We start from the raw sequence: 24748 nt of genomic DNA, 5'->3' as shown, positions 1-24748 counted from the left end.
CGGAAAACCCAAAGATTCCTAGAGGCCCTATCAGACTCTCTCCACCTACTCAAGGATGACAGAATACAAAAATCAGTTAACGACCTAACTGGGGATCTAAATGTAACCTTGCATAATACCCTAGATGCAGTCGCACCCCTAAAAACAAAAAATATTTGTCACAAGAAACTAGCTCCCTGGTATACAGAAAATACCCAAGCCCTGAAGCAAGCTTCCAGAAAATTGGAACGGAAATGGCGCTCCACCAAACTGGAAGTCTTCCTACTAGCTTGGAAAGAATATACAGTGCAATATCGAAGAGCCCTCACTGCTGCTTGATCATCCTACATTTATTTTTGACTATGTTGAACATAATAAATGGCTCCCTATCCTCCGGATGTGTACCAAACTCACTAAAAGTGGCAGTAATAAAACCTCTCTTGAAAAAGCCAAACCTTGACCCAGAAAATGTAAAAAACTATCGGCCTGTATCGAATCTCCCATTCCTCTAAAAATTTTTTGAAAAAGCTGTTGTGCAGCAACTCACTGCCTTCCTGAAGACAAATAATGTATACGAAACGCTTCAGTCTGGTTTTAGTCCCCATCATAGCACTGAGACTGCACTGGTGAAGGTGGTAAATGACCTTTTAATGGCGTCAGACCAAGGCTCTGCATCTGTTCTCGTGCTCCTAGACCTTAGTGCTGCTTTTGACACCATCAATCACCACATTCTTTTGGAGAGATTGGAAACCTTAATTGGTCTACAAGGACAAGTTCTTGCCTGGTTTAGATCTTATCTGTCGGAAAGATATCAGTTTGTCTCTGTGGATGGTTTGTCCTCTGACAAATCAATTGTATGTTTTGGTGTTCCTCAAGGTTCTGTTTTAGGACCACTATTGTTTTCACTATATATTTTACCTCTTGGTGATGTCATTCGGAAACACAATGTTAACTTTCATTGCTATGCGGACGACACACAGCTGTACATTTCGATGAAACATGGTGAAGCCCCAAAATTGCCTACCCTGGAAGCCTGTGTTTCAGATATAAGGAAGTGGATGGCGGCAAATGTTTTACTTTTAAACTCGGACAAAACAGAGATGCTAGTTTGAGGTCCCAAGAAACAAAGAGATCTTCTGCTGGATCTGTCAATTAATCTTGATGGTTGTACAGTCGTCTAAAAAAAAAATGTGAAGGACCTCGGCGTTACTCTGGACCCTGATCTCTCTTTTGACGAACATATCAAGAATATATATATCAGAAACTTTTTGTCCAAAAATTATGCAGAAAAGCTAATCCATGCTTTTGTCACTTCTAGATTAGACTACTGCAATGCTCTACTCTCCGGCTACCCTGATAAAGTACTAAATAAACTTCAGTTAGTGCTAAACACGGCTGCTAGAATCTTGACTAGAACCCCAAAATGTGATCATATTACTTCAGTGCTAGCCTCTATACACTGGCTTCCTGTTAAGGCTAGGGCTGAATTCAAGGTTTTACTGCTAACCTACAAAACATTACATGGGCTTGCTCCTACCTATCTCTCCGATTTGGTCCTGCCGTATATACCTACACATACGCTACGGTCACAAGACGCAGGCCTCCTTATTGTCCCTAGAATTTCTAAGCAAACAGCTGGAGGCAGAGCTTTCTCCTATAGAGCTTAATCTTTATGGAATGGTCTGCCTATCCATGTGAGAGACGCAGACTCAGTCTCGACCTTTAAGTCTTTACTGAAGACTCATCTCTTCAGTAGGTCCTATGATTGAGTGTAGTCTGGCCCAGGGGTGCGACAAACCGCCCTTGCTGTCTCTGCCTGGCCGGTTCCCGTCTCTCCATTGGGATTCTCTGACTCTTACCCTATTACGGGGGCTGAGTCACTGGCTTACTGGTGCTTTTAATGCCGTCCCTAGGAGGGGTGCGTCACTTGAGTGGGTTGAGTCACTGACGTGATCTTCCTGTCCAGTTTGTCGCCCATATTACGGGGGCTGAGTCACTGGCTTACTGGCTTACTGGTGCTTTTCATGCCGTCCCTAGGAGGGGTGTGTCACTTGAGTGGGTTGAGTCACTGACGTGATCTTCCTGTCCAGTTTGTCGCCCCCTCGGGCTCGTGCAGTGGAGGAGATCTTTGTGGGCTATACTCAGCCTTGTCTCAGGGTAGTAGGTTGGTGGTCTGTTGATATCCCTCTGGTGGTGTGGGGGCTGTGCTTTGGCAAAGTGGGTGGGGTTATATCCTGCATGGTTGGCCCTGTCCGGGGTTATCGTCGGACGGGGCCACAGGGTCTCCCGACCCCCCCTGTCTCAGCCTCCAGTATCTATGCTGCAATAGTGTATGTGCCGAGGGGCTAGGGTCAGTCTGTTATATCTGGTGTTATTCTCCTGTCTTATCCGGTGTCCTGTGTGAATTTAAGTATGCTCCCTCTAATTCTCTCTCTCTCCTTCTCTCCCTCCCCTCCCGGAGGACCTGAGCCCTAGGACCATGCCTCAGGACTACCTGGCCTGATGACTCCTTGCTGTCCCCAGTCCACTTGGTCGTGCTGCTGCTCCAGTTTAAACTCTTCTGCCTGTGGCTATGGAACCCTGACCTGTTCCCCGGACGTGCTACCTTGTCCCAGATCTGCTGTCTTCAACTCTCTCTCTCTACCGCACCTGCTATTTCAACCTCTAAATGCCCGGCTATGAAAAGCCAACTGACATTTACTCCTGATGTACTGACCTGTTTCAACCTCTACAACCACTGTGATTATTATTTGACCCTGCTGGTCATTTATGAACGTTTGAACATCTTGAAGAACAATCTGGCCTTAAAATGGCCATGTACTCTTATAATCTCCACCCGGCACAGCCAGAAGAGGACTGGCCAACCCTCAGAGCCTGGTTCCTCTCTAGGTTTCTTCCTAGGTTCCTGCCTTTCTAGGGTTTTTCATAGCCACCATGCTTCTACATCTGCATTGCTTGCTGTTTGAGGTTTTAGGCTGGGTTTCTGTATAGCACTTTGTGACATCTGCTGATTTTAAAAGGGCTTTATAAATACATTTGATTGATTGATTGATTGACTGTAGTTTTGATAGGACAATCTGCCTTAACCCAGAGCTGTGCGATCAACCAATCATAATTGGTTGCTAGAAATGACACAAACAGTTGACTGATATACTATCTCTCAAAATAAACAATATTTTGTATACTCAGGAAAAGTCACTCAGGGTTAGTCAGTGTCCACCCAGAAAATACATTGGGCACAGTCAGGGAACACAGCATTCCATAGCGCCCATATTGTATACTCTGCCATATCTAAACACAACCAGAAAGGCTCTAAATGGCGTATGACAACTGTTCTTTGTTGGTCTGGTGAGAATCCACATGGAAGGATATATCATGAGCAGCTTCCCGGCCAGCTCTGTGGATGTGACATACCAGCGGTGCATCAGCAGCAGGGTGCGAGGGAGCTGGTTGGACTGCAACTCCCCATTGTCATCTGTGGAGAGGGATCACACCATAGAAAAGGAACAATTAGAACACATCTACACTGAGTGTACAAAACATTATAAACACCCGCTCTTTCCATGACATGGACTGACCAGGTGAATTCAGGTGAAAGCTATGATCCCTTATTGGAGGAGACAGATTAAAGATGGATTTTTAAGCCTTGAGACAATTGAGAGATGGATTGTGTATGTGTGCCATTCAGAGGGTTAATGGGCAAGGCAAAATATTTAAGTGCCTTTGAACCGGATATGGTAGTAGGTGCCAGGCGCACCAGTTTGAGTGTATCAAGAACAGCAACGCTGCTGAGTTTTTCACCCTAAACAGTTTCCCATGTGTATCAAGAATGGTCCACTACCCAAAGGACATCCAGCCAACTTGACACAACTGTGGGAAGCATTGGAGTCAACATGGGCCAGCATCCCTGTGGAACGCTTCCGACACCTTGTAGAGTCCATGCCCAGACGAATTGAGGCTGTTCTGAGGGCAAAAGGGAGTGCAACTCAATATTAGGAAGGTGTTCCTAATGTTTTGTACACTCAGTGTATACTGTTTGGATCACATCACACACCACTGATATAGCTTCCCCACTGTGTTTCTGTGATTGGTTACTCACCAAAAGCCTGGATGCAGGCATCCAGTAGCATGTTGAGAGGGGCTGCCTTCCCCAGCGTCGATGATCCCATGGTCCCACAGGACGACTCCTCACAGCAGAGATGGGTTCACGGCCCCCGAGCGGGAGAACACATGGTACACCTCCACACCTGGAGGTCAGGGGTCAAAGCCTGCTCAGGAGCTCTCTGTGAGGAGAGAAGACACAGCCAGGCTAAACAAACATTGCTTACATCTCTTTCTAAGATTATTGTAAACACATGCAGACATGGGTGTGGATGTCGTTTATTCATCAGCACACAATCGTAATTTCTGTTCTAATTGTGGGCATATACACACTAAATTCACCAGACGTATTTCCATATACATTACAAACGAACACTACATGGATTCTATACTAGGTTTTTCAATAAACTACAGTGGCTAGTGAAAAGAGGCGATGTAATAAGATAGCCAGTTCAGTGCATTCCTCCAGCATCATGCTCCTCTCCTCCACATCTGCAGGAGTTGGGCAGTCTTCTGAGAACTCCCATGGCAGCCATCCATGTTTTATGACTTTCTGATGTGCTAAGTGCGTGATACCACCAAAACAGCTCATGATTCCATACAAATTGCATAATACTCTTCTGGCCCAGTGAGCGCGACAAGACTACATCTGTCTACCATGGCCTGGTTGGGGACTGGGTTTATGTCATCTGGATACAGTGGTTTCTGTCTGTCTGACGAATATCAGTGATTGTCAGTTCATATAGTATCGCCACTGATACCAACACAAAGTTAAGTAAAGTACAGACAAGGTCATTTTAGAATGTTATTCTAGGGTTTTAGATTCCAGATTAGATTTTACAAGACAACAATAAAGGTTGATATAGCAGAGCGAGTTGTCTGTACTGATGACATTAGAGGTGGCATCATCGAGAAGTTTGGTTGGTGGTTTTGGAAACTGTGGCTGATTTGGATTGGTTGCAGTAGCGGTGCGTGGGTAAAATCACTGAGGAAGCCAAGCCAGTAAAAAATCCATATTACAACCTATGTTGTGATAATTGCGTTGTTTTCTCTATAACCCATTCATTCATACGCCACCGTGATATACAATAAGGCTGTGACAACAAAAAGACAACAGTCACACAGTGGCGGAATAAATGTAAGTACACAGATGTTTGATTCATTACAAAACCAGAGAGCAACATCTGTCCCCAAAGCAAATATTGCATGTAACAAACAGTTATATGACCTGCAACATGGTCAAGCAAGTTGTTTTTGACAGTTTACTAAACAACTACTGATTTAGAACCACAGAGTTACCTCAAGTCAGCACAAAGACAACAGGAGCACCACCTCCGCTATTCCAGCACCATTTCAAATTAAACATAATCAAATCAAGAAGGCTACATATGCTTAGTTTAATACACTGAAAACAAACTTAAAGATACCAAAAACAAAGATGCTAAATATCATGTGGCTGTCCATGGTACTGATTTCTGTCTGTGTGTGTGTGCATGTGTGCATGCGTGCTTGCAAGTATTATTATTTTTTGACCCTACATGTAGACTAGCAGAACGCCAATGCCATCCTCCTCTTTTTCTCTCTCTCTGTGGTCCTCTGTAGCTCAGCTGGTAGAGCACGGCGCTTGTAACGCCAAGGTAGTGGGTTCGATCCCCGGGACCACCCATACACAAAAAAAATGTATGCACGCACGACTGTAAGTCGCTTTGGATAAAAGCGTCTGCTAAATGGCATATTATTATTATTTCATGTTGGCAAAACGGTCTATGGCTCTGTCACACAATGCACTTTTAGTTTTTGTTGTCAAAGGCTACCTGGCTAAAATGCTTGCTAGCCTAACTTCCTCACATGGGCAACAATGAACCAGCTAAGTTAGCTAGCTAATTAATGTGAGCCTAAAAGGGCTAGGTTACATATTGAACTTCAATCGTCTCAGGCCAGTGGCACAACATATCAATTTGTGGTTAGATCAAAATCGCTGTCATAATTCTTTGTACAGGCCAATGATTAAGTCAAAACCACAAGTCCAAATCCCATCTCCATCCATGGCTTAGGAAAGGGCCAATTTAGCAAGCTAGATACTGCAGGACATCAACACAAACAGACCAGAAATGAAAATGATGTTTTGCTTAGGATGTGATTTGATTGGTGTGAAGCCAAATCCAAACTGGCCTCTCTTGGGGGGCGTTTTGCTGCACCAGGACAATCCACAGTTGAGCTCAGCTCAACGCTGATTGGCTAATTATTTTATATTTTTTTATCAAGGGAGGCCAAATGCTTGCTGGCATCAATCAAATGCTGCGCCCGCAACATGTCATACTCTTTTGGTCCAGACAGCATCAAACACATGGGCTACACATACTGAGACAGAGGGGCGCTGTTTCCCTTGCTCGGATGATTTCTCCAGTGAGATTCAGCCACTTGCGAATTGACGGAAAATTATGAAAAAACAGAAAGACATTTTATATATATATATTTTTATTGGTCAAATATTTGGGGAAGCCTGGCTATTCATAGTCATGAATATGCGCCACTGATTGGTTGAGATTGGCCTTGAAGCCAAACAAGTCATCAACCATTGAATAAGGATTAGAGGTGCATTGTGGAAGCAGGGGACCAAGTCGCTGTTGATTTGGAACTTGTTAATGGCTTTGTGTGTAATCTGTCACCTTGGTGAGGCGCATACAAGACGTCATCCATAAACCTTGTAATTGATTGTGCAACACTTATGTCAATATCAGAACTAGGGCAATTGGTGGGGGTTAGGGTCAGGAGTGGCATGTGTGTGTGCATGTGTGTGCACATGCTTTTTCAGGAAATGAAATCAAGCTCTTGTCCCTTGACTGTAAGGTGATTTGTGAGCTCTCTCTAGCTGCAGACAGAGTTGATAAGATCTTAAAAGATGGACATAGAATGGATGTGTTACCGTACGTGTAGTATGTGTCCTTCAACTCCGATTCATCTTCGGTGATGTTAAGATGGATGACGTCCATGGCCTTGACTGAAAGCAACCTTTCTTAATTAAGGCTCGGCGACAAACATAAATCAAGGCATAGTCTCGGATTGCCTTGGCGCAAACATTAATCAACTCTGCCATGGAGATTCATGTCAAGCTATCTACTTCAATCCCATCTCAAGCCTCCTATCTATCATAGTTTCAGATGCATTTGTAATATAACAAACTGATGTACACTAGTTACATGTATACGATGAATGCACTAACTGTAAGTCACTCTGGATGAGAGCGTCTGCTAAATTACTAAAATGTGAAATGTAAATGTTATTCAACATATAGTATATATTGACTTTGAATAGTAACATATTGCATGTATATTGATATATTGATAAATACATATTATGTCAATAGTCTTTGCAAAGGGAAGATTTGCATGAGGAGATTTGATCAACATTCAACTCAGTGGAAATATGTGCATCTGTTACGTTATTCCCCAGCCAATAGCCTATCACTGCACTGAAACAAAACAGCTGATGCTTAGAGTCGAACTGGACATCATGGCAGATATGCCCAAGCTTGTTCATCTCAAGCAATTACAGTTTATTAATAAGCATTGAAGGCACTAACAGCAGCCCTCCTAATAGATAAAATGTTGCTCCACTGTTTTCCATCACGATCTGCAACATGATTTCCACTTCATAGACTTGGAATATTGAAGCAATTACGAAAGCCATAGAAACTGGTCTAAAATCCTACTGATTTCTACCCCTTATTCTTGGTTATTTATCCTCCAACTCCCTGTGCAGTCAGTCACACAGTCTTCCCCTGTGTAGCTGGGCACAGAGCCAGAGTGTAGACAAATGCCAAAAGCCGTGCAGCCTTGGAGGGTTACACTTCAATCAGCTGAGAGGGGCACTGATAAATTAACAACCAAAGGTCTCCAACTCAGCTACTGCTCTGACTCCAGATTCACCATTCATTTTGTGCTTAACCACACAGGGCAGTGATGTACAGAAGCGTGCAGCACACGGCTCCTCACGTGAAGTCTGCTGCCTTGAGCCTTAGCCCAGGGCCCAAATTCACAAATAACTTCTTACGCAAAAAACTTAAGAAGTATCTTAAGAAAAAAATAAGAAGTTCATAAGATAGTTTGTAAGTGCAATTCCTCAACAATATCTTAAGATTTAATGATTTTCTTATGAACTTCTCAAATATCTTCTTACAAATCTTCTTAAGATGTTTGTTGCTAGCAACCGTTTTAGCTAGCTATCTAGCTAGCAATGGCAATCATGTTAGCATATTACTTACTGAGATTACTGTTCTAAAACATGTTCTTGGGTTTAAAATAATCAATACTGAAACTTTCAGATGAAGTGTGTAAGTGAATTAAACATGTTCAATTACTTTCATGAGCTTTTTCTCTCACTACCCTGAGTTTAAGGCAAGGGTTTAGCTGTCTTGGAATTAATAACATTTCCAATTTTCAAGAATCTAATTTCTTGTTAACTTTTTGCTTAAGGAGAAACATAAGAAATAGCGTAAGAACATTTCCAATAACCTTTTTGAGGAATAGCAACTTTGCTTAACTTTCTTCTTAAGTCTATAGTTAAGGGAAAAGTGGCAGTTAAGAAGACATTTCTTCTTAAGAAGATTTTGTGAATCTGGGACCTTGGATCAATAAATTGATCAATTGTCCATTAAGTGGTAATCAGGCAGGCACCTCCAGCCCTACTCTCCACAGGGACACCCAATGATTCCTCCAGAGCTTGACCCCTTCTATCCCCCCTTAGTCACTCCCCTTGTCCAGAACTGATAGGAGCGGATGGGTGTAAGCAATATGGCGGAAACTACGTACAGTTGAAGTCGGAAGTTTACATACACCTTAGCCAAATACATTTAAACTCAGTTTTTCACAATTCCTGACATTTAATCCCAGTAAAAAGTCCCTGTTTTAGGTCAGTTAGGATCACCACTTTATTTTAAGAATGTGAAATGTCAGAATAATAGTAGATAGAATGATTTATTAATCACATTCCCAGTGGGTCAGAAGTTTACATACACTCAATTAGTATTTGGTAGCATTGCCTTTAAATTGTTTAACTTGGGTCAAACATTTCGGGTAGTCTTCCACAAGCTTCCCACAATAAATTGGGTGAATTTTGGCCCATTCCTCCTGACAGAGCTGGTGTAACTGAGTGAGGTTTGTAGGCCTTCTTGCTCGCACATGCTTTTTCAATTCTGCCCACAAATGTTCTATAGGATTGAGGTCAGGGCTTTGTGATGGCCGCTCCAATACCTTCACTTTGCTGTCCTTAAGCCATTTTGCCACAACTTTGGAAGTATGCTTGGGGCCTTTCAGGTTATGTCGATATAGGACTCGTTTTAGTGTGGATATAGATACTTTTGTATCTGTTTCCTCCAGCATCTTCACAAGGTCCTTTGCTGTTGTTCTGGGATTTATTTGGACTTTTCACACCAAAGTACGTTTATCTCGAGGAGACAGAACGCGTCTCCTTCCTGAGCGGTATGACAGCTGCGTGGTCCCATGGTGTTTATATTTGCGTACTATTGTTTGTACAGATGAATGTGGTACCTTCAGGCGTTTGGAAAATGCTCCCAAGGATGAACCAGACTTGTGGAGGTCTACAATTTATTTTCTGAGGTCTTGGCTGTTTTCTTTTGATTTCCCCATGATGTCAAGCAAAGAGGCACTGAGTTTGAAGGTAGGCCTTGAAATACATCCACAGGTACACCTCCAATTGACTCAAATGATGTCAATTAGCCTATCAGAAGCTTCTAAAGCCATGACATCATTTTCTGGAATTTTCCAAGCTGTTTAAAGGCACAGTCAACTTATTGTATGTAGACCTCTGAGCCACTGGAATAGTGATACAGTGAATTATAAGTGAAATAATCTGTAAACAATTGTTGGAAAAATTGCTAGTGTCATGCACAATTTAGATGTCCTAACCGACTTGCCAAAACTATAGTTTGTTAAAAATAAATTTGTGGAGTGGTTGAAAAATGAGTTTTAATGACTCCAATTTAAGGGTATGTAAACTTCCGACTTCAACTGTAGATATGGACACCTTAGTACTATAGTAGTACTTAGTACTATAAGGTACTACTGTATATGTAAATGGTAGTGAATGAGGACAGAGGGGGTAAGAGAAAACATTTATCTAATGAAAAGCAGCCCTGCTTGACTCAGTATCACTATTTTATAATGCCATCGACAACACAAGTGAACCATAGAGAAATACGAGGGAGAGAAGCTTGTTCTGAAAATGTCAATTCAAATTGAACAGAATTCCTTCCTGTATTAAAGAATCGAAAAAGCCAAAACGGAGCCTCTATCTTGAAGGAAAGGGTCATATGTTATTTATGACATAATGCTTTAATCTTGTATTTTCATATTTGACTCATTTCCTAAACGCCTCATAAATATTTGATTGATTGTTTGGATGTGGATGTACGTGTATGCTCCTGCTCCAAGGATGGAAGCAGAAAGCCTGCTGAGCTACAGTTAGATGTTGCTTGTTTAAAGGACCCCAAGGTCACTATTTGTATCACAACCCAAGGCATGGTGCTTGTTTGCAAATAAAATGTTTTATCAAACAAAACCATTGATCAGAGCCCTTGGTGGATTCAAGGCATTGGCAGTTTAGTAAACAAAACCGTTCTGTTTTTCACAGAGCTTCGAGGGTTTTCCTAATGCTACTGACATGGATTCCATACTATTGGCCTTGGGTGCGAAGGCTGTATATTTCTTGCCACTAATGTTAATATTCCAAGAAAGTGTGTGTCACAGATTGACAGTAGATAATCTGTCTGTTTTCCAGGAAGCTTTACCATTGAGACCACTCTCTACACAGCTTTAAAACACTTAAATGGTCATTATAGGCAATCCCACAGCTAGACACACTGCTATATGAGTGTGGGCGCATTTGGGGTAAACACTGGAGTACTAAGGAAAATGGCTATTTCAACACAAAGGTGTCCTCCTATAGCAGCTTTGAGAGCACTATAGAAATATGAAACTGTTGTATATTATTTGTTGTTATCAGGAGGATAAGATTAATCCGGTAAAGTCACCTCAATACACACACACCTCTACAATCCCACCTGTTTTGACAACTACCACAATCACCATTGCCTGACCACCACTCTATTGATCCCAACACCTCTACCTGACCCAACCATGTATCTGAGTTGGCTGAGGTTACTGGCTGAGGTAATAACAGCAACTGATAACAACACAATAACAAACCCATTATTGCACATTAAAATATACTAGGGCGTTATAGCACAGTGAACTGTACAACCAACAATCCGGCTTTTATATGGATATCGTATAAGAGTAAAAGGAGCTGGACAGTTAAACCATTTAGATCATCATTGTAATTGCCCACTAAAATAATTGACAGGGGGCACCACTGACTAATGTCATCAAAATGTTTCTTAAAATAAATAAATATTATTTTGAAAGAATATCTGTCAAATAATTTGTACGGAGGGACCAGGAAATTTGGTGACAATGCAGACACAGTGGATGGATAAATCAAAGTTTAGCAGGTGTTATAGCTGTGCAGCAAAATGCTTATGTTACTAGATCCTAACAATGCAGTCAAATGTCAAACAGCTCAAATGTAAAGAAAAATACCCCAAAAGAAAGGCAAGAAATCAAGAACGGCGGGACGAATCCAATTAACAACCCAAATAGCACTGTAGCAGTATCAAAATGCAATCTATACATACAGTAAGAGTCAAACATTTGGACACACCTACTCATTCAAGGGTTTGTCTTTATTTTTACTATTTTCTACATTGTAGAATAATAGTTAAGACATCAAAAGGATGAAAGAACACACATGGAATCAAAAAAGTGTTAAACAAATAAAAATATATTTTAGATTTTAGATTCTTCAAAGTAGCCACCCTTTTCCTTGATGACAGCTTTGCACACTCTTGAAATTCTCTCAACCAGCTTCTCCTGGAATGCTTTTCCAACAGTCTTGAAGGAGTTCCCACATATGCTGAGCACTTGTTGGCTGCTTTTCCTTCACTCTGCGGTCTAACTCATCCCAAACCATCTCAATTGGGGTGAGGTCGGGTGATTGTGGAGGCCAGGTCATCTGATGCAGCACTCCATCACTCACCTTCTTGGTCAAATAGCCCTTACACAGCCTGGAGGTGTGTTGGGTCATTGTCCTGTTGAAAAACAAATGATACTCCCACTAAGCGCAAACCAGATGGGATGACGTATTGCTGCAGAATGCTGTGGTAGCCATGTTGGTTAAGTGTGCCTTGAATTCTAAATAAATCACTGACAGTGTCACCAGCAAAGCATCCCCACACCATCACACCTCCTCCTCCATGCTTTACGGTGGGAACTATACATGCGGAGATCATCCGTTCACCTAATCTGCGTCTCACAAAGACACAGCGGTTGGAACTACAAATCTCAAATTTGGACTCATCAGAACAAAGGACAGATTTACACCAGTCTAATGTCCATTGCTCGTGTTTCTTGGCCCAAGCAAGTATCTTCTTCTTATTGGTGTCCTTTAGTAGTGGTTTCTTTGCAGCAATTCGACCATGAAGGCCTGATTCATGCAGTCTCCTCTGAACAGTTGATGTTGAGATGTGTCGGTTACTTGAACTCCGTGAAGCATTTATTTGGGCTTATCCTCTGCAGCAGAGGTAACTCTGGGTCTTCCTTTCCTGTGGCGGTCCTCATGAGAGCCAGTTTCATCATAGCGCTTGATGGTTTTTGCGACTGCACTTAAAGAAACTTTCAAAGTTCTTGACATTTTCTGGTTTGACTGACCTTAATTTCTTAAAGAAACTGTAGTTTCTCTTTGCTTATGTGGTCCTCTGTAGCTCAGCTGGTAGAGCACGGCGCTTGTAACGCCAAGGTAGTGGGTTCGATCCCCGGGACCACCCATACACAAAAATGTATGCACGCACGACTGTAAGTCGCTTTGGATAAAAGCGTCTGCTAAATGGCATATTATTATTTGAGCTGTTCTTGCCATAATATGAACTTGGTCTTTTACCAAATAGGGCTATCTTCTGTATACCCCCCTTACCTTGTCACAACACAACTGATTGTCTCAAGCGCATTAAGAAGGAAATACATTTTAACAAGGCATACCTGTTAATTGAAATGCATTTCAGGTGACTACCTCATGAAGCTGGTTGAGAGAATGGCAAGAGTGTTGAAAGCCGTCATCAAGGCAAAGGGTGGCTACTTTGAAGAATCTCAAATACAAAACATATTTTGATTTGTTTAATTCTTTTTTGGTTACTACATGATTCCATATGTGTTATTTCATAGTTTTGATGTCATCACTATTATTCTACAATGTAGAAAATAGTTTAAAAAATAAAGAAAAACCCTGGAATGAGTAGGTGTGTCCAAACCTTGGACTGGTACTGTAAGTATTATTGTGTTATAAAGTGGGATTAAAATTGATGTAATTTTATTTTTTGTCAATGATATACACAAAATACTCTGCAATGTCAAAGTGGAAGAAAAATATACCTTGATTAAATACACCCCCGGACTCAGTACATGTTAGAAACACCTTTGGCAGTGATTACAGCTGTGAGTCTTTCTTGGGTATGTCTCATAAGAGCTTTGCACATCTGTATTGTGCAATATTTGCCCATTATTCTTTTAAAAAATTCTTCAAGCTCTGTCAAGGTGTTGGAGATCATGGCAAGACAGCAATTTTCAAGTCTTGCCATAGACTTTCAAGCCGATTTAAGTCAAAACTGTAAGTTGGCCACTCAGGAACATTCACTTGGTAAGCAACTCCAGTGTAGATTTGGCTTTGTGTTGTAGATTATTGTCTTGCTGAAAGGTCCATGCCTCTCTCAGTGTCTGGTTTAAAGCAGACTGAAGCAGGTTTTCCTCTAGGATTTTGCCTGTGCTTATCTCCATACCGTTTCTTTTCAACCTGAAAAACGCCTCAGTCTTTGCCAATGTCAAGCGTACCCATACCATGATTCAGCCACCACCATGCTTGAAATGAAGGAGGCATATACTCAGTGATGTGTTGTGTTGAATTTTCCCCACACATAAGGCTTTGCATTTAGGCCAGAAAGTGTATTCGTTTGCAATGTTTTTTTTTGCAGTATTAACTTACTACCTTGGTTACTTTCATATGCATGTTTTGGAATTCTATATACAGTGGGGAGAACAAGTATTTGATACCGATTTTGCAGGTTTTCCTACTTACAGAGCATGTAGAGGTCTGTATTTTTATCATAGGTACACTTCAACTGTGAGAGACGGAATCTAAAACAAAAATCCAGAAAATCACATTTTATGGTTTTAAGTAATTCATTTGCATTTTATTGCATGACATAAGTATTTGATCACCTACCGACCAGTAAGAATTCCGGCTCTCACAGACCTGTTCGTTTTTCTTTAAGAAGCCCTCCTGTTCTCCACTCATTACCTGTATTAACTGCACCTGTTTGAACTCGTCACCTGTATAAAAAACACCTGTCCACACACTCAATCAAACAGACTCCAACCTCTCCACAATGGCCAAGACCAGAGAGCTGTGTAAGGACATCAGGGATAAAATTGTAGACCTGCACAAGGCTGGGATGGGCTACAGGACAATAGGCAAGCAGCTTGGTGAGAAGGCAACAACTGTTGGCGCAATTATTAGAAAATGGAAGAAGTTCAAGATGACGGTCAATCACCCTCGGTCTGGGGATCCATGCAAGATCTCACCTCGTGGGGCATCAATGATCATGAGGAAGGTGAGGGATCAGCCCAGAACTACACGGCAGGACCTGGTCAATGACCTGAAGAGAGCTGGGACCACAGTCTCAAAGAAAACCATTAGTAACACACTACGCCGTCATGGATTAAAATCCTGCAGCGCACGCAAGGTCCCCCTGCTCAAGCCAGCGCATGTCCAGGCCCGTCTGAAGTTTTCCAATGACCATCTGGATGATCCAGAGGAGGAATGGGAGAAGGTCAAGTGGTCTGATGAGACAAAAATAGAGCTTTCTGGTCTAAACTCCACTCGCCATGTTTGGAGGAAGAAGGATGAGTACAACCCCAAGAACACCATCCCAACCGTGAAGCATGGAGGTGGAAACATCATTCTTTGGGGATGCTTTTCTGCAAAGGGGACAGGACGACTGCACCGTATTGAGGGGAGGATGGATGGGGCCATGTATCGCGAGATCTTGGCCAACAACCTCCTTCCCTCAGTAAGAGCATTGAAGATGGGTCGTGGCTGGGTCTTCCAGCATGACAACGACGCGAAACACACAGCCAGGGTAACTAAGGAGTGGCTCCGTAAGAAGCATCTCAAGGTCCTGGAGTGGCCTAGCCAGTTTCCAGACCTGAACCCAATAGAAAATCTTTGGAGGGAGCTGAAAGTCCGTATTGCCCAGCGACAGCCCCGAAACCTGAAGGATCTGGAGAAGGTCTGTATGGAGGAGTGGGCCAAAATCCCTGCTGCAGTGTGTGCAAACCTGGTCAAGACCAACAGGAAACGTATGATCTCTGTAATTGCAAACAAAGGTTTCTGTACCAAATATTAAGTGCTGCTTTTCTGATAAAATGCAAATGAATTACTTAAAAATCATACAATGTGATTTTGAAGTGTACCTATGATAAAAATTACAGACCTCTACATGCTTTGTAAGTAGGAAAACCTGCAAAATCTGCAGTGTATCAAATACTTGTTCTCCCCACTGTATTTGTATTCTTCTTTTCACTCTGTCACTTAGGTCTTTATTGTGGAGTCACTACAATGTTGTCGATCCATCCTCAGTTCTCTCCCATCACAGCCATTGAACTCTAGCTGTTTTAAAATCACCAATGGCCTGATGGTGACATCCCGTAGCAGTTTCCTTCCTGTCCTGCAGCTCAGTTCAGAAGGACGACTGCATCTTTGATATGTTTGGGTGGTTGAATACATCATCTACAGCATAATTATACATTTGACGATGCTTAAAGATATATTCAATGTCTTGTTATGCAGTGTGGGAGTGCGGAAGCGGCAGATCGATGGAATCTCAAAGTACACCCCTTCTTATCTCAGGCAACGTCATTCCCCCGGTATCGGGGTCCACATTCGGAGCATAGCGCTCGCTCAGCTTGTACTGATTCAAGGCTCAAACATGTAGCTCATTAGCAAAAAAAATTCTCAAAACATTAATGTTCAAATGGAGTCGTATTATACCAGCCAATTAAGGTAACCAGTACAAACCTATCATCCATAAATAAAACCCCACCATTTTGAAAGCATAAACCTTAGCAGTCCTCAGATACTGTACATAGCTCAACAACACAGCATCTACAGTCTAACACAGGGATGGGCAATGTTGATGGGGGTGGGGGACACAAAGAATCTGAACTCATGAGGGGCCGCAGTTGCTTGAGGGTCTGAGCATTCATACAACAGTGCAAGAAACTGTGAACACAGTTGGGCTACAACAAGACCCAAAAACAAAGCGAAGAGCCAAAGACCTGCAGTTCTGTTGGAGCTGAGGTTGTAACTTTCCTCTAGCATTACTCCACCTACCTAAGGAAGAACAGTCAGGTCCTACCACTTGTATCCACCACCTTCCACACATGGCCTCTGATTGGGAGACTCAAATCCACCTAAGGCCCGCTCCTACGCAGATCCATTCACTGGAAACACCAGCATACTGCTCCAGTACTTTGTATCTTCTCTGGTCTTTTCTGTGGCTGACCCACTTCTATTGTATCCTTCGCTCTCCTTGTACAGCGCAGCAGCTCACTCCTGCTAGACCGCAGATCTTTTGTCTATATGGCAAGTAGACTTCCTCCTATTCTTTCTGAACTTAGTTTTCCTGCCTCTACCTGACTGTTTCCCTGAGCTGGACAAAAAATAGGGCCCACACAAGGTAAAGTGGAATAGAGCAGGGCAGGAAATGTGTCACTATAAGAGTCTCTCTCTCTGAGAACTCACCCTTACTAACAGATGTCTGCTTTCACTCAAAGCAGGGGGGGATATGAAACTATATGGCCCTCAGCAATAGGAGTCCAATCAAATCCCCATCTCTGGAGCAGCAAAGACAGAGGCAGCATGGTCCAGGCCCATTCGTGTTCAGTCAACTTAAGTGTGTGTGTGAGAATGCTGCCAACCCAGCCCCCTCTGATGCTGCACACATTGTTTTGTCTCCTCATGAGAAAAAAAAAATCCCCTAAACAAAAACAAATACTGCATATCCTGCCGCTTGGACATGTAAGTAACACGCAACAATGGATCATGGGCTTCTACAGAACATCTGGCCATTAACTCTGCATTACCACTTGCATGTAGCCTTTTTAAATAAAGAGACAATATTGAGGCAACGTGTGACTTTTCCACACTAGCATTCATTCACGTATGGAGAAACAAAGGTGTTGTTTTAACTACTGTATGATTAGTCGTATTCCTCTAATACTTGTGGTCAACTATTCTATCAAGTAGGATCATTTCTTCTCCAAGAAGAGTGTATTGATGGCTATGGTTTTCTTGGGAATGGAAATCTTGCTAAAATTATTACTAATGATTAATGTCTCTGCCCTTTAGTGCAGTTAATCTGGCCCAACAGAATATCATTCCTTAAATCAAAAACCCACAACATTTGTCTCTGTGACTATGACAAATAGATTTACCCAGTTTTGGACTTTTTGACATTTTCAAAATGTTACAAACAACAATGGGCTCTATTCAATCTGTATCCGCTGAAGCGTTATAGATTGCGTGATATAAATGTAAAGGTAATATCCAATTAAGCCGACATATGCAGCGTTTACCGTAAATGCAGTCTCTGCTAACGCTGGAACATTGCCTTTAAATTTCAATCAAGCTGTAACGCTGAACTTCCGCGATATGGATTGAATAGAGCCCAATGTTGTCACCTGTCCTTCCTCTTCTAAATCACTCTGTAGTCTTCTGTATCATTATAAGTTATTCTTGTTTTGAAAAGCATTGTTGTACAGTAGGTCCCACTGTTGTGTCGTGTAGTTCACTTAATCTATTATGTAGCATCTTAGACTTACAAGGGTATGATTAATGTATGCAAGTCTTCATTATGTATTTGGTTCTCTTGTCAAGATACATCAATGTTTCAAGCTCGCTCAATTTCAGAGCGTTTGGCAACAAACAGAAAATGGCATCAACCAAAAAATCATGTGTTTCCAGCGATGGGGAGTTTTCCTACTGATCCAGTGGGATTGTCTCAGAGAGAGGAGGTGGACAACACACAGGATAATGTGTTGCATTGTGGGAACGCTGGTTATTTCACATTAGTTGTGGCGAGCAGCTACCTGTAAACAAAGGTTCTTAAACATGGCCCACTGGTGTCTGGGGTGGGAGACTAAGTGTTTTTTGCTTTAACACAAATGTCATACGTGGTGGTGGGGGGGTAGTGGTGGGGATATTTCTCCCTGTCTCCTCCTATCAAATGGTGGCAGAACTGGCACGTGCACAAGCACACTCCTCAGACCCCCTAGAAAAGGGATTCTCAACCAGGGGGGCCCGGACCCTAGAGGGCCTCAATGAATTTTCCAAGGGGGTATTCATGGACAAGCAGAGAAAAACAATGAAATATTTATTTTGTGGAAGAGTACTGTCTGACTGGACAATTCCACAGAAAACTATAAATATATAGGTCAGAGGCCAGTTAAACTAGACATCAGCAAGTATAAAGAGACAGTGTAGAAAGCCACAACTTCAAACTACCAGTCTTCTAAGTATAAACATTCTTATTCGTTCTAGCATGTTCTTAATATTGTCCAGGAAGTATTGCACCACTCACACACTGCCCTTAAAACCCATTAATCCCTGCCTTCCAGAGTAACAGACCACTCCCCTAACTGCCACCCTATGTGCTACCTACACCGCTCCCAACTGGAGTCTCCCTCTGTCAAGTTCTCTGTCGGCACAGTCAGTGAAACACAGACACCCCCGTAAGTGTGGAGCGAGTGAGCGCTACCAATCCACGCACGCACATTCACACACACAGACACACACACAGACACAGACACAGACACACGGAAACACACTATAAATAGCCCCAGGGTTTACTGGAAACAAAAGCCCCGGCCCGAGGCCACTCTGCAAATAACAATCTGTGTAGCCTTGCTGGAGACAGAAGGAAGGACAGGGAAAGAGAGAGGAGTGTGTGAGGGAGAAAATAATGAGAGCGATAGAGAGAGAGAAGAGAGGTGTGTGTGTGTGTGTGTGTGTGTGTGCGCGCGCGTGCCTCATGCCCATAGGGGCCACAAGGGAACGTTTCCCCTCAGATTTGTCTTTTATTTTATTTTATTTTTTATGTTAAATTAAGTATTAAACTTCATTTTTAAGTCCACATTTTATCATCATTATTTATAAAAAGATCTGTCTGTGGTATTTTGCAGAGGGGGCACACTGACCACGCAAAGAGTACCCCCCATTCTCCCTAGTAAGTGGTTCCTTCCGAGGTGCACCACGGAGCGAAGATATGCTACGTCAGTGTCGATGGGTGCATGACGCCCCTGTGTGTGTGTGAGAGACAGAGAGAGAGAGGGAGATAACCAGGTAGCCATGATTAGCTGTTCAGGAGTCTTATGAATTGGGGGTAGAAGCTGTTCAGAAGCCTTTTGGACCTAGACTTGGTGCTCCGGTACCGCTTGCCATGTGGTAGCAGAGAGAACAGTCTATGACTAGGGTGGCTGGAGTCTTTGACAATTTTTAGGGCCTTCCTCTGACACCGCCTGGTATAGAGGTCCTGGATGGCAGGAAGCTTGGCCCCAATGATGTACTGGGCCGCACGCACTACTCTCTGTAGTGCCTTGCAGTCAGACGCCGAGCAGTTGTCATACCAGGCGGTGATGCAACCACTCAGGATGCTTTCGATGGTGCAGCTGTATAACTTTTTGAGGATCTGAGGACCCATGCCAAATCTTTTCAGTCTCCTGAGGGGTAATAGGCTTTGTCGTGCCCTCTTCACAACTGTCTTGGTGTGTTTGGACCATGATAGTTTGTTGGTGATGTGGAAACCAAGGAACTTGAAGCTCTCAACCTGTTCCACTACAGCCCTGTCGATGAGAATGGGGGCGTGCTCAGTCCTCTTTTTTTCCCTGTAGTCCACAATCATCTCCTTTGTCTTGATCACGTTGAGGGAGAGGTTGTTATCCTGGCACCACACAGCCAGGTCTCTGACCTCCTCCCTATAGGCTGTCTCATCGTTGTCGGTGATCAGGCCTACCACTGTTGTGTCGTCAGAAAACGTAATGATGGTGTACAAGTATATGTTGTGAAATTGTTAGATATTACGTGTTAGATATTACTGCACTGTCGGAGCTAGAAGCACAAGCATTTCGCTACACCCGCAATAATATCTGCTAAACACGTGTATGTGACAAATACAATTTGATTTGTGTTGAGTATCAGCGTGGCAGATGTGTTGTTACCTACCCTTACCACCTGGGGGGCGGCCCGTCAGGAAGTCCAGGATCAAGTTGCAGAGGGAGGTGTTTAGTCCCAGGGTCCTTACCTTAGTGATGAGCCTTGAGGGCACTATGGTGTTGAACGCTGAGCTGTAGTCAATGAAGAGCATTCTCACATAGGTGTTCCTCTTGTCCAGGTGGTAAAGGGCAGTGTGGAGTGCAATAGAGATTGCATCATCTGTGGATCTGTTGGGGCGGTATGCAAATTGGAGTGGTTCTAGGGTTTCTGTGATAATGGTGTTGATGTGAGCCATGACCAGCCTTTCAAAGCACTTCATGGCTACAGACGTGAGTGCTACAGGTCGGTAGTCATTTAGGAAGATTATCTTAGTGATCTTGGGCACAGGGACTATGGTGGTCTGCTTGAAACATGTTGGTATTACAGACTCAGTCAGGGACATGTTGAAAATGTCAGTGAAGATACTTGCCAGTTGGTCAGCGCATGCTCGGACTACACGTCCTGGTAATCCATCTGGCCCTGCGGCCTTATGAATGTTGACCTGCTTAAAAGTCTTACTCACATCGGCTACGGAGAGCGTGATCACATAGTCATCCAGAACAGCTGATGCTCTCATGCATGCTTCAGTGTTGCTTGCCTCGAAGCGAGCATAGAAGTGATTTAGCTCGTCTGGTAGGCTTGTGTCACTGGGCAGCTCGCGGCTGTGCTTCCCTTTGTAGTCTGTAATAGTTTACAAGCCCTGCCACATCTGACGAGTGTCGGAGCCGGTGTAGTACGGTTCAATCTTAGTCCTGTATTGACTCTTTGCCTGTTTGATGGTTCGTCAGAGGGCATAGCGGGATTTCTTATAATCGTCCAGGTTAGAGTCCCGCTCCTTGAAAGCGGCAGCTCTACCGTTTAGCTCAGTGTGGATGTTGCCTGTAATCCATGGCTTCTGGTTGGGGTATGTACGTACGGTCACTGTGGGGACAACGTCATCGATGCACTTATTGATGAAGCCAGTGACTGATGTGGTGTACTCCTCAATGCTATTGGAAGAATCCCGGAACATATTCCAGTCTGTGCTAGCAAAACAGTCCTGTAGCTTAGCATCTGCGTCATCTGACCACTTCCTTATTAACCGAGTCACTGGTGCTTCCTGCTTTAGTTTTTGCTTATAAGCAGGAATCAGGAGGATAGAGTTATGGTCAGATTTGCCAAATGGAGGGCGAGGGAGAGCTTTGTATGCGTCTCTGTGTGTGGAGTAAAGGTGGTCTAGAGTTTTCTTTCCTCTGGTTGCACATTTAACATGCTGGTAGAAGTTAGGTAGAATGGATTTAAGTTTCCCTGCATTAAAGTCCCCAGCCACTAGGAGCACTGCCTCTGGATGTGCGTTTTCCTGTTTACTTATGGCCTTATACAGCTCATTTAGTGCAATCTTAGTGCCAGCATCGGTTTGTGGTGGTAAATAGACAGCTATGAAAAATATAGATGAAAACTCACTTGGTAAATAATGTGGTCTACAGCTTTTCATGAGAAACTCTACCTCAGGCGAGCAAAACCTCGAGACTTCCTTAGTATTAGATTTTATTTACCAGCTGTTGTTTACAAATATACACAGACCGCCACCGCTTGTCTAACTGGAGTCAGCCGTTCTATCCTGCAGATGTAGCGTATATCCCGTCAGCTGTATGTTATCCATGTCGTCGTTCAGCCACGACTCGGTGAAACATAAGATATTACAGTTGGTAGGATAACCTTGATCTTAGGTCATCCAATTTATTTTCAAATGATTGAACATTGGCTAATAGGATTGATGGAAGAGGCAGTTTACTCACTCGCCATCAGATCCTTACAAGGCACCCCGACCTACGTCCACGATATCTCTGTCTCTTTCTCATGCGAATGACGGGGATTTGGGCCTTGTAGGGTGTCTGTAGAATATCCTTTGCGTCCGACTCGTTGAAGAAAAAAACGTTGTCCAATACGAGGTGAGTAATCGCTGTCCTGATATCCAGAAGCTCTTTTTGGTCATAAGAGACGGTGGCAGAAACATTATGTATAGAATCAATTACAAATAACGCGAAAAAACACACCTAATAGTACAATTGGTTAGAGGGCTGTAAAACGGCAGCCATCTTCTCCGGTGCAATCAGAGAGAAAGATTACACGCATACCACTAACTTAATTAAACTACTATACTGTTTTAGCATCCTTTATGTTGATTAAGGAAGGACAGCTTGTTTGCAAGATGTGTGATCATCTTTACTGTAGGTAAGTTGCCGCACCCCCCACAACCCCCACATGTTTAACTACCTTTTATTAAATTAATGTCCTTTCATAAATCTCAATGAGTGATGACAGGCTGTCAGGGAGCCACCCCTCTGTGATGTCATACGTCACGCTCCAAACACACGCCATGGGAATGCTGGCATCGTGCCCAGCTAGATTTACTGGATGGACACACACACACATACAGTATATATACTGAACAAAAAAATATAAACGCAACATGCAACAATTTCAAAGATTTTACTGAGTTACAGTTCAGAGAAGGAAATCAGTCAATTGAAATAAATAAATTAGGCCCTAATCTATGGATTTCACGACTGGGGAGAGGCGCAGCCATGGGTGGGCCTGGGAAGGCGTAGGCCCACCCACTCGGGAGCCAGGTCCACCCACTGGGGAGCCAGGCCCAGCCAATCAGAATGAGTTTTTCCCCACAAAAGGGCTTTATTACAGACAGAAATACTTATTGATATGCCACACCTGTCAGGTGGATGGATTATCTTGGCAAAGGAGAAATGCTCACTAACATGGATGTAAACACATTTGTGCACAACATTTGAGATAAATAAGCTTTTTGTGCATATGGAAATTTTCTGGGATCTTTTATTTCGGCTCATGAAAAATAGGACCAACAGTTTACGTGTTTCGTTTATATTTTTGTTCAGTATACATCAACACACACACACACTTTTTTTTTTTTACAAAAGTTCATGCTTGCAAACATACACGGACACACGCTCACACCAAATACCACCTCATTTGCAACACTGCTTATCAGACCGGCCTTGAGGCTAAATTAAAGTAGTGCATCTCTCTACGTGCCTCAGACTGACACTTGGTCATATTTTGGCAGAGTTAAAAGTCACTGCAATGGTAGCAACTAATTTCCAGAGCTCATTAACAAATAAAGGGGCGGGATTTCCACCCTATTTCCTATAGGAAACACACTATCCAAAAACACCTGTTCCACAAACTCCTCTCAATCAAATAATTATCCTCCATCAACATTACACTGCACTCCTTTCTCACCCGTCTCCCTCAAGTCTCTACTCAACTTCAACATTCAGGTGAAAAGAGCCTTTGTTGGTGTGCATTACAGCTCAGTTGCTGAGTATGACAGACACAGTGATAGTCTCCAGTCTCAGCTGGAGCTGAATTTGCTGAGTAGCATATTGTTCTTACCTCTGTCTCTTCTTCAGTATGGCTTCCTCTCAGTGGGACAGGAGTAGTTGAGTCCTGACTCTGGTCATGCTGTGGAAACTTTCCACTCAAGCTTAGACAGCACTGTATGCTGTGCGGTGCTCTCTGACAGTGTGAGCGACTCTCACTCTCAGCTGCTCTGGAGAGGCTAAACAAAAACAGCATGCTGTGAAGAAGAGAAGCATGTGATCACAGCCCGCTGTGTCTGTGTGCCTGCTCTCTCGCTCTCTTTCTCTAATGAACACTCTATTGAACACACTCCTTTTCTCTGTGCTCTACACTCTGAGCGCTCACTCTGAGCGCTCACTCTCCTCATACCAAATCTCTCACACTATTTCTGCTCTCTCTCTCACACACAAAAAAGGATCCAAACATTTCAAAGGTCCCTGTATGCATGGCACTCAAAGGTACAGAAAGCCCCTTCTTCTCCAAACAGCTAGGCTGCCTACTACAGCTGAAACACACACACACACACACACAATCTCTCCTCTCTTTCTCACTATCAATGCTCTCACACCATCTCTCCTCTCTTTCTCACTATCAATGCTCTCACACCATCTCTCCTCTCTTTCTCACTATCAATGCTCTCACACCATCTCTCCTCTCTTTCTCACTATCAATGCTCTCACACCATCTCTCCTCTCTTTCTCACTATCAATGCTCTCACACCATCTCTCCTCTCTTTCTCACTATCAATGCTCTCACACCATCTCTCATCTCTTTCTCACTATCAATGCTCTCACACTTTCTCTCAGATCTCTCCTCTCGCTCTTTGGGGCTGAGTCTGGTGCAAGTCTCTCTC

General features: G+C 43.1%; 1 protein-coding gene across 1 annotated transcript in view; it reads right to left on the bottom strand.

Annotated features, from left to right (window-relative positions):
- LOC121570227 (ras guanyl-releasing protein 3) overlaps nt 1–24360 on the bottom strand; it is a 71921-nt gene extending 47561 nt beyond the window's left edge. Inside the window, exons 1-3 of the mRNA XM_041881712.2 lie at nt 23929–24360; nt 4079–4262; nt 3352–3454 (exon numbers count right to left, since the gene is read on the bottom strand). Of these exons, the coding sequence (XP_041737646.1) occupies nt 3352–3454; nt 4079–4148 (173 nt within the window). The 5' untranslated portion in view covers nt 4149–4262; nt 23929–24360. The remainder of the gene's footprint in view (nt 1–3351; nt 3455–4078; nt 4263–23928) is intronic.
- Between the last annotated feature and the right edge of the window lie 388 nt (nt 24361–24748).

This window comes from Coregonus clupeaformis, chromosome 1 (genome assembly GCF_020615455.1).
Source record: "Coregonus clupeaformis isolate EN_2021a chromosome 1, ASM2061545v1, whole genome shotgun sequence".
NCBI lineage: Eukaryota > Metazoa > Chordata > Actinopteri > Salmoniformes > Salmonidae > Coregonus > Coregonus clupeaformis.
The sequence above is the reverse complement of the archived record's forward strand: the minus strand, read 5'-3'. Positions and strand labels throughout refer to the sequence as shown.